General features: G+C 39.7%; 1 protein-coding gene across 3 annotated transcripts in view; it reads right to left on the bottom strand.

Annotated features, from left to right (window-relative positions):
* Positions 1-2,129: 2,129 nt before the first annotated feature.
* CHKA (choline kinase alpha) overlaps positions 2,130-11,125 on the bottom strand; it is a 34,033-nt gene continuing 25,037 nt past the window's right edge. For 2 of the 3 annotated variants that reach the window (XM_065403756.1, XM_065403757.1), the window contains 9 exons: positions 8,914-9,027; positions 8,167-8,300; positions 7,705-7,809; positions 7,213-7,271; positions 6,750-6,837; positions 4,409-4,517; positions 3,712-3,818; positions 3,074-3,155; positions 2,130-2,189 (listed from right to left, as the gene is read on the bottom strand). In XM_065403756.1, coding sequence (XP_065259828.1) covers positions 2,130-2,189; positions 3,074-3,155; positions 3,712-3,818; positions 4,409-4,517; positions 6,750-6,837; positions 7,213-7,271; positions 7,705-7,809; positions 8,167-8,300; positions 8,914-9,027 — 858 coding nt within the window. The remainder of the gene's footprint in view (positions 2,190-3,073; positions 3,156-3,711; positions 3,819-4,408; positions 4,518-6,749; positions 6,838-7,212; positions 7,272-7,704; positions 7,810-8,166; positions 8,301-8,913; positions 9,028-11,125) is intronic. The other variant, XM_065403758.1, reaches the window with a different exon arrangement.

The raw sequence follows: 11,125 nt of genomic DNA, 5'->3' as shown, positions 1-11,125 counted from the left end.
TAGAACAGTATTCCACTGACTGGCAAACTGCCTCAATCCCATGTTCTAATTAAGAGTCCCATGCTGCAAATGTTACTTACAAACCCAGTAGTGCTGTCAAAGTGAACCCTTAATCTATTTCTTAATGAGTTTGATTCTTTGGACCATGGACTGTAAGTATCTGAAGTTAAAAATTACAATTGCATTCTCCCAAAAGAACCTTTGCTTTTCCCTTCAGCAAAGTTCCTAGATTTGTTACTACTTGATCATTCTCCTACATTTAGAATTTAATGCTTATGCCTCAATTTGTTTCATGTAACGTTTCGGCAGAAATGTTAGTTGTTTTCCCACTGTGTAACATCTCCCACTCTCATTCCTTGCTTTTTAGCTGCCTTTATGATTAACTTTTGTGACTAGTTAAAAAGTTAAGCTAGCTAACTTGAGTGGTACCTATTTTCTACTGAGGTTTGCAGATACACATTATATTAAGTTTGGGAGCATCATGTTCAGCTTGTATATAGAAGGGATGCCACAGAATGGACTGATTCACTAGACAATTTAAGCCAGTCTGCCTTCACGGGCAGGTTGGTATCAAGATAAGGCCTTCAAAGTGAAATGTGATCTTAGATGATCTGGGACCAGCTATCAGCACTCATTCTTCATTGCTAAGCTATGAATATGATTTCTAAGGAGTAATGTCAGCTGCAAAAACCACAACCACTGGATTAAAGGTGTTATACATTCAAAATATTTGCAAACTGACCCTCTAAAGAATCAGAAATGGCAATTTGAACAAGTCATGCTATATAGCAAACACTGCACACTCCCTCAAATCTTCCACACAAGCCTATAAGGGAATACTTAAAAAAAATTTATTGTAATATAATACAGTATGTCTTAGCAGAAAGCACAAAAACAAATAAAACAATGGCCAAAGTAAAACAAGTTCCCAAAAATCTAAAGATTTCTCCAGAGAACATTTACACATATGCTGTAGATTTCACAGATATATACATGTTTCAACATCATGTTACTGTTTCCCACAACACTCAACTTTACTGGATTGCTGGAACAAGATTGCAGTCAGAGGTTTAACAAGTAAAAAAAGCGACTTAGAAGCCAACAATATGCCTCAGTTGGTCAAAAATGTGTCTCCCTCCCATCATGCTCTGAGGGAAAGGGGATTATCTTCTGATTTCCCTCATTCCCAACACACCTTCCTTACAGACCTGTAATGTGGTAACACCCCTCAGTTCAAGGAGAAGGGCTGGCTTCAGCGGGGGGTATTGTTAATGCCAATCCAGTCATCGGGGTTGCTAGAGTAATTCAAGGCACTCATTCCAGTGCTGCCAGAGTTTTATACAGCACATTGCAATACTGCTAGATAGCCAGGCTGACCAATAAAGCATGTTCTTGGTGAAAGATGTGAAATGAATAGATTAGTCATCCCAAATCTCTTCATAATTTCCAGTTTAAGATTCATCTGTATTTCATTCTACAAAGACATGTACATGACAACTACATTCATCTATAATTTAGATAACACTTGACAGCAAATTGCTTTAATGTGTCCTTTAACCATTTTGCTGTATATAGCAGCAGCTTTCTTGAGACAATGTTCAGGGGACACAATGAGGCTAATACAATTAACTCACAGTAAGGCCTTTCAGCCAGCTTCACAGTATAACAGTTGTCCTCAGACAATTGATCTTCCCATTGACCAGTAGTGTCTACAATGTATTACCAACTACAAGTGTTCTCGTCACAACGTTCACCAGTATGTCAATAAAACCCCTAAAAACAAAAAATTAAGTACCAACAGTAACACTGTTTGCTCTGGATGTATGTGGTATTCCACACTTAACTGTAAGCTTCCCCATAATATAAAATACCCTTTAGATTAAAAGGATTTCAAGATATTGCACTGCTGTATTATACTTTTGCCTCCCAATCTCATTCCAAAGATTTCTTATGAAACTGTAAACAAATAAACCAAGTGATTTTTGTACAGTCTTCACAAATTGTATATCTGCATTCCAAAAAAACTGGAATCCACTGAAACCTTCATTACAGATACAGTAGCCTAAGCACAGTGGAAGTTCTGTCCAGCTGCTTTCTTTGTACAGTAAGATTGTCCATTCTTCCAACATTCACACTTTAAGTTTCCTCTTCTGGTCAAAGTATGCATCAAATCTTGACAGCGCATAGTCCTAAATAAAATGAGGTAAATAATCAATTTCCTGAGAAACCGTGTCAGTTGTGTGCTGCCATGATGTACATGCATTCTTGTCTGCAGTTTGGGAGACTATAGAATATGAATATAGATAGAAATATTTCGATATTATCCTCCTGGCTACACCTTCCAAAAGTATTTGGGGACAAAGGAAGAGACCTTTTAAACAAGTTAAAGTGTCATGTTAAAGTCTAATTTCAGGTTTAGTAGCATTTCTGCATCCTATCTAACCCTTGGCTATTAGTTTCATGTCAGTTAAGTTTGTCTAGCAACAAAGCAGGGCTTATAGCCAACGCTATAGCACTATTCAAGTGTACTAAACCTTGATCAGCAGTTTCTCCCTGTAAAGTAACTAAACAGTAATATCTTTACCATTCTTAGTCCCAGAGAGGAAGCCTTACTAGAGAAGTTTGAGAAGAAAGCTAGGGAAAGATTTGTTTTGGAGGAAAAACAAAACTAGTATTAAAACTAAAATCCACTGTTCATGTGTTAGTCAGGTATTGTGGAAGGCAGATGCTGCAACCCTTTCAACTACAGGAGAATATGTCTGGGAGTATGAAAGAATCAGCTCACTGGGAGGCGAAAAATAATTCCACTTCTGGACAGAGTATTAGCAGAAGTTATTTATATTACCACCTGTAGTATCATTTGACTTAGGCATGGTAACTGTACAGGAGGATGGACAATTATACTCAAAAGAAAACTAAATGTGTGTGTGGGGGGGGGAGGGGGGGGAGAGGCAGATAAATTTCTTTTAAGAAAGCAACACTGACTAAGATTACTAAATTACTCTTAACGTGCATTAAGGTTTACTTTTAAATTAAATGAAAGGTTAAGATTTTACTCTTTCAAAAAACATACCATGTATCCAAACTCTATGGATGAAATCTTCGCTTGTATAATGGACCACAGGCCCCAGAAGAAGTGTGATGCCAGGGCAAACCTGCAAATTACAAAACAAAATGCTTGCTGAAAGACTCTTCTAGTGTCCCACATTAACTGCATTATCTAGCCCACCTAGAGTCAAAATCAACAGTGCCAATTTTATTATTATAACTTGCTATCTTTTAGAGGAGCTCATATATATTATATCTGAGCATCCCAGAACAGAGTTCCTTCTTGCTCCAAGCAGTCATGATATGACATCAGTATCCCACTCACTAACCCCCCCAAGAAGCTTGGAAAATGTACCTTTATCTTAAGGTAGTTTTTCATAGCACAGGTTAGTTATTTGTACAATGCCATTAGTAACTTCGACAGCCTACTATTTGCATTGAGCCATAACAGTTTTGACATGAAACGAGGACTCATTTACAACCATTAGGGGGTTTGTTCTCATTTACCCTAGAAAAGCTATTTAAGGCAAATCGTAACTAGAAATTTCTCAGTGATGAAAGAATGTGAATCCTATAAAGACATCAAAATGCAAGTGGTAAGCAGGTGGACTGTACGCAGAATGCCAACACTGCACTATCACTACAGTAAATATAAATAGTTACCTATTGACTTCCATCAACATATCTTCTTCTGTTTTGGACTTGTCTTCATTACTTAGATTTTCAAATCCATTTTGGAATGCAGTCAGGTAACTGGAGATAAAATGAAGCTAAAGACAATAGTGATTATGAGAACACATCAGACAAGTCTTCAACTCAAGAATGGTTAATATCAGCATGCTAAATCTTTATAAAGACCCTAAGAAGTTTAGCTTTTTCCAAGATTGAAAATTTGAGTATTGACCATTCTGGTTCATTTCAAAACCTGAGCACCAAAAGAATGCCACTGAGTAACAGATTAGAAATTCAGTATATAAAGACAGTATCCCATTAGTTTTACAGATACCATTTTGATATTTTATCTAACCCTTTTGCTTCTGATCTTAACCCCCAGTTATTGAAACCAGTGGAACATCAGGACAACCTTTGTATGTACATGCGGGACCATAGTAAGTGTTCTGAAAAGCTGAAAAGCTATTGGCAGCAATGGAAGTTTATCAGGGCTTTTTATTTTTTAAAGCATTGTACACTAACATCACACTAAGTTTATGAAAGAATGACTACTACATCCAGTGACACAGTGAGAGGAATTTTGGTGGACAGGATGTATAGTAACAATCAAACTGGTAATTAGGAAGGACAGATCAGATTTGAAGCTTGCGGACACTGACAGAGTGTAACTCTACTTTCATGTACCTACCTGTTGCATCCTTGTGGGATACTTCAAAAAACTGGCTTTGAAGAATGGGTATTTTTCATAAGTGTAGTCATACATCCATTCACAGAAGTGATTTGCAATGTCAAATCCTCTGAAAATTAACAGTTCAATAGTTAGGGCAGATTTCAAGTTTCCAGAATACTTACATATTTGCTCTTATTAAAATTTCAGGACTGTATTGATTTAAACCTTCTTATAAAGCATGATGAGAACATTGGCATGAAGTACTTTAAGTTCTACAAATAGGAGATCAGAATTGTCAGTAAAAACAAGTTTATTGATGAAAACACAAAAAGCAAATAGCACAATATGCATCAACTAGCCTTTTGTCTTAAAGCTAGCAGTAAAACCAATGTCCTTATTGTCCATGCAGGAGAACTTGCTACTGCTGTTTGTGTGGAGTACATTAGCAATACTAGAATCTGTGACCTTAACTCAAAAACCAAGGGTCCAATAGAGTGAAGAATTGAGAACTATTTGCCAACATTTTTTATGGAATGCAGGAGGTAATTTAGATCACAAGTCATTTATTAATACTGTAAAAACTCACTTCTATATAAGTGGCTAATACTCCACTGGCATTTTGAGTTCAATTAAGTTTGTTGTGATAAGGTTTAATGGAGTAGTACACTTATATCAGTTTTTGCCAAGTTGAAAAGTATGCTCTATGGTATTACTAAGACTAAATCAGAAAGATGCTGAATGAAGAGGGCATTTTTGAGTAGTCCTGTAACATCCTGATAGATAATCCTTGCACATGTGTCAGGAGGAAAGGAGTTAGACAAAAGGATTGAGAGAAAGGAAAGCAATGTGGGGAGTTACAGTTGCATCAAGTAGCAAGAGCCCTTATGTTTACAGAAATTGCTAAATTAGTTAATTCCACAGATTTTCGTGTACAGGAAGTGGAAGCTTGTGCTGCACTTGGATACATTCAGAACACCAGTAACTCAACCATTTTTCTTAAATACAGTAGGTGGTTGTAGGTGAGAAAGTTCTTTGAAGTTGCCTCAGAACCGAGTAACAAAATGGTTCATCTTCCTATGCTAGAACAAGGTTGCTGCAAGAACTGATTTCAGAAGAAAGCAGCAAACTACAGTGCTAGGAAAAGGTTTTGGTAAAAATAGCCAGGACAGTAGAAGTAATAATTAAGATAAAAGATGGTTTGTGTTCACAAGCCATCTCTTTAGCAGAATTTTTAAGGTATGCAGTAAAGATTTCAGACACATTACTTAGATGTTAGACTAATGATCACATCTTTCTGATTAATAGAGAGATCTCTTGCATTTTCTAAAGAGATTTTATTCACTTTTCTGCTCCATTTATGGAAAAAACACCCAGTCATGTGTAGGAGGCAAGCTATCACAAGCCAAATATTATGTGAACTGAACTGCAGCAGTCTGGCTTTTCAGACTTCTGCAGATGAATTTGATTTCAGATACACTGATTTAGGCACTTGCGAGCCTGCCAATTTGGCCCGTGCTCAGAGCTTTTGGCACTTGCAGTTTTGGTGAATCAAAGGCAGGCCACAGAATGCAATGCAGAGAAATACAACTCCTTGGAAGAGATTAGATTTAGAAAAGTCTTATTAGCATTTCCTTTTACTGTAGTTTAGGGTTACCATATTTAAAAAATAAAAGAGGACACTCCACAGGCCCTGGCCCCGCCCCTTTCCCACCCCCAGCCCCGCCCCAACTCCACCCTTTCCCCACCCCTTCCCCAAAGTCCCCGCCGTAACTCCCCCTCCTCCCTCCCAGCCACGCGAAAAGGGCTGCCCGAGCGCTACCGGCTTTACGGTTTGCCGGGCAGCCTCCAGACCCTGCGCCCCCGGCCGGTGCTTCCCCAGTGCAGCTGGAGCCCAGGAGGGGAAGCGCCCAGCCGGGGGCGCAGGGTCTGGAGGCTGCCCGGCAAACCATGAAGCTGGTAGCGCTCGGGCTTCGGGCAGCCCCTATACCTCCGGACCCTGCGGCCCCGGCCGGGAACTTCTCCTCCCCGGCTCCAGCTGCTCTGCTCCGGCGGCGCAGGGTCCGGAGGCAAGGGGGCTGCCCGAAGCCGGTAGCGCTGGCTCGGGTAGCTTGGCTCTTAAACAGAGGTGAAGTCTGAGTCAGGGGAGGAGCAGAGCAGCCGCGGGAGAGGAAGTGCCCGTCCGGTATTTTTTCCCGGACATGTTCGGCTTTTTGGCAATTCCCCCCGGACGGGGGTTTGATTGCCGAAAAGCCGGACATGTCTGGGAAAAACCGGACGTATGGTAACCCTACTGTAGTTTATTTAAAGACATGCCAACCATGCCACACAGGAAAATCTTGCTATGTTTGGAACAATTTACCTGTAATTATAGCTGCTGTATTCAAAGTCAATAAGCATTAGCTTTTGTTTTTCAGAATCCTCTCTGCCTTCCAAGAGCAAGACGTTACCTGAAGAGTTTTGAGAAAACACAAAGATGTAGTGAGCAGAATCACTGGATTTGTTTTGATAAAAATTCAAACAATACTTCTATTATAAAAAAAGAATTCAAAAAGCTTTGCTCAAGGATCCTGGTGTTCCTTTTGACAAAACAGGAAAGCAACATGTGAAGGCATTGGGATACCTATATTTAACTGGTAACAAGCTTGTCAAACCCCTACCCTTCCACCAACTCAACCCATCATCATAATCCAAGGTGTCAGAGTTCACAGGATTGAGTAGATATATAGCCCAAAACAGCATTAGTAGAAATCAAGCAAGAAATAATCAAAGGCTGCTCTTAGCACTGCAGTATTAACCTAGTTGCCAAAGTAGCGCCATCCTACCTTCTTGGCAGTCATTGTGGCAAAAGACAACTGGTGATGAAGTAGCTTCAAGCATAGATCTGAAAAACCAAGAGCAAAGGGCCAATAAAGAGCTAATTATGACAAAAGTTTCTAGACCCAGCTAAATGTAAAACTTGTTTTTTGTTGCATGAACTCCAGGTTTCATAGTATTCCTGACAAAAAACTACATTTTAATGCTGTGTGTAGGCGGAGAATTTAAGTGCACAGAAATCAGGATACTCAGAGGTAGGGCTCTACTACAACCAATTCAGCACACTATTACTGGATGCACCACTATCTGTTTGTAAGCATTACAAACAAGGGTCAGTTGTGGAGGCTGTGGGAACCATATCAGTTTGACCTGTAAACGCAAGTTTATTGAATTCAGAGAACTATATTAATACATTATTGTTACATATACAAACACTCCTCTAGTGTCAGTGGTAATTCATAAGTTAATGTAAAATAGTGGCAAAGAAGCTAAAATCTTACCTTAGGCTTTTCATTTCCTGGGGAAGATTGTAACTGAGGATTTTGTTCAATTTTCTAATCCGGGATTCTCTGGTAAATTTAATCCTCAATACTTGGTTTAGATACCTACCCAAAAAATAAAGTTAATTGTAAAACAGTGTACCAAGTTTGAGTACAATTAATATTCCAAGGCTAGAATGCCAATTCTACTATAGTTGAGACCTTTAGTTTAATCTTAAAAAAAATATATAAGGTTTCAAAATCAAGATGCACCAAATTGAAACTTCTGGAAAAGAGTTAAATCTTCTTGACTCCCCCAGGTAAAGCTGCTTAGAGACAGCAAGCCTCCATCCTTACAAAATACCTGCCAGTTTACAGAAGAGACCCTCTAGAACAGCAAGACTTCTACCCATTAAGATTGTCATTGGCTGCTGTCTCCCCCCCGTTTTATAACATTTACAATAAAAAAGTGAGACGACTTACTTTTCCATTGTCCCAAAAAGCCATTTAGGTTCTTTATTAAATGGCATTTTCATACCATGAAACCTGGCCATTTTCTCAGCTATTTCTGCAGATATATCAGGTAAGCCTAGTTCTTCAGTGTCTAACTTTCTGCTCTGTAACAAAATAAAGCACACTTGAAAGAGCTGATAAGGACAGAGAAACAAGAATATCATCACTCAATAGCTTTGAAGTAACAGAATCAAAGTTTAAATTGTTTCATGAAGGTTCAGCACAATTATGTTTGGGAAGAAGTTTAAGTTAGCTGGACTATCTATTAAGTATTCATTTGGTAGCCTCTGATCTTCGGTCCTATAAGGTCAATGGGTCAAGTCCCACCCGAAGTCTTATAACCTTGGACAAGAGTCCAGGGGATACATTAAGGGTGTCATTGAAAAGAACAAAAACAAATCTTTGTGTGCCATTCTTTTGATTCTTAACAGAATGGCTGCTCTCAAGCTTGTTTCACTCCATATTTATTATGGCCCAACATAAAACTACAGCTGGAAAAGAAATTTTTAGAGAGAGACATCTTCCCTCCCACCAGAGAGATTATAATTAGAGTCAGGAAGTCTAGTTATAGCAACAAATTAAGGCTAACAATTACAAGTACCAAATATTTCATTCCCACGTCTCTGCTTTTGTATACAGTCCAAAGATACACTGGTCATGTTCAATTACAACATCTTACAGCTACTAGCCTGTTGACTAATCATGAATGTGACTCACTGGAATGAATTCCTCTAATCGGCCTTGTGGAAAGATTCCATACAGCTTCGGGCCAAGATTTCTCTCTGCAAGAATGGCAAACATAACACTCTCCAGTACCATGGCTTCTGCACCCTGCATAAAATTAAGGTAACAGAAGTTTACACAAAGAGTTAAGTTTATTATGTTTAAGAGCAAAGCTCCCAAAGTGAAAGTTTGTTTAGGATTAGTTTTTAAATAAATTCGGAGACTAGCTGATATAGGTTTTTTTTAAAATGACTAAAGAAAAAAGGTTGCTCAATACAAGAAGTTTTAAAATATGAAAGCCATGCAGCATTACAGCTTCAGGAGGAAACTTTAGTGAGTGAAATTATGAGAGGCCCATTGGTGCCTATTGGCAAAGCGTTCACTGTTCTTTACAAGCAACTCCTGTCAAACTTGAACTCACTACACCCTGAATACCACTTTCATGGGTATTTATCCATTAAGGGTAGCATGAGGTCTCTACTGAAAGCTTATGACTTATCAACGGTCAATCATTGCATGATGTGAACATGGTTAATATTTAAGGAACAATGTAATTATATTGAGAAAAAGACTCACTCATGTGTATTGTAATGTTTCTTCGAGATGTGGGTGCAGATGTATATTCCACTCAGGTATGAGCACACCCAGTACACCAAAGCGAAGCCAGAGAACTTTGTCTAGCAGTACTTGTAGGGAGCAGTGATCATGCCCTTGTTAAAGCCCCTCCCATGGCTATATAAGGGCAGCACTACCCCGACCTCCCTCAGCTTCTTTGCATGAAAGTCCCAGGCTGGAGATTCCAGTACAGAGGGCAAGGAGGACAGGTCATGGAATACATATCTGCAATATCTCAAAGAACAGTTACAATACAGGTAACAGTCTTCTTTGAGTGGTTGCAGATGTGTATTCCACTCAGGTGACTCACATGCAGTACTCATAGGAGGTGGAGCTTGGAATTTATTTAAATAGAGACTGCAAAACTGCCTTCCCAAAGTTTGCATCAGGCCTTAATGCCGTGGTGATAGCATAATGTCTAACAAAGGTATGCATGGAAGACCATGTTGTAGTCCTGCAAATTTTCACTGTAGAGACACTGCTAAAAAAACACAATGGATGAGCGCTCAAGCAACATCCAATGAGCCCACAATGACTGTGGGAGTGTCATATGAGCCACTCCATAGCCTGTGGTAACACAAGCAGTTATCTACTTGGAAATTGACTACTGAACAGAAGAAAGGCTGACCAGTCTCCAAGTGATATGAAGAGCCAAGGTGATGAACAAAATTTAGTCCTCTCAATAGAATGCTAAGCACCACCTCCCATCTAAGGTATGGAGACTTTTCTCCTCTGTCCTTGAATGTGGTTTGGTTAAGTAAATTGTAAATTAAGTAAACTTGAGGTGAAACATCACTGGGGGGGGGGAAGAAGGGGAGAACTTAGGGTGTGGCCCTAAAGCCATGTCCTTGAACTGATCACATGGAGGATCTGCCATCAAGACTAGCAATTCTTGCAGATGTTATAGCTACCAGGAAGGCAATCTTCTGGGAGAGAAGAGCCTATGATTGTGTTGCTATCTGCTCGAATGGCAGGCTCAGTGCTGCCAGCACCATATTAAGGTCCCACAACAGCACCATTTCTTTCATTGGTGGAAAAAGGTGGACAATACCCTTCAGAAACCTCACTATTATAGGGCTTAAGAATATCAACTTTCCTTGGATGGGAGAATGGAAAGCTAAGATCACAGCTAAGCAAACCTTCAGGGAGCCAAGAGATAGGCCTAAAGACTTCAAATACAGTAACTCCTCACTTAACATTGTAGTTATGTTCCTGAAAAATGCAACTTTAAGTGAAATGATACTAAACGAATCTAATTTCCCCATAAGAATTAACGTAAATGGGGGGTGGGGGGGGAGGTGTTAGGTTCCAGGGAAATTTTTTTTTGCCAGACAAAAGGCATTATATACGTTTTAAACAAGCAATTTAATACTACGCTGGGGGGGGGCGGGGGGGAAGTGTGCACGTGCTGTGTGTTTACAAACATACAGTACATTACTATAGTTGGGAAGTGCCCTTGCCTTACCCTACACAGGCACAGCCCACTGACACTGGAGATGAGGCAGGCAAGGAGGCTGAAGGTGCTGTAGGCTAGGAGAAGCACATTGCGCAGCAGCGGCAGCTTCCCCTACTCTGCAAGCACCCAGGGTGG

The sequence above is a fragment of the Emys orbicularis genome, chromosome 4 (genome assembly GCF_028017835.1).
Source record: "Emys orbicularis isolate rEmyOrb1 chromosome 4, rEmyOrb1.hap1, whole genome shotgun sequence".
Lineage (NCBI taxonomy): Eukaryota > Metazoa > Chordata > Testudines > Emydidae > Emys > Emys orbicularis.
The sequence above is the reverse complement of the archived record's forward strand: the minus strand, read 5'-3'. Positions and strand labels throughout refer to the sequence as shown.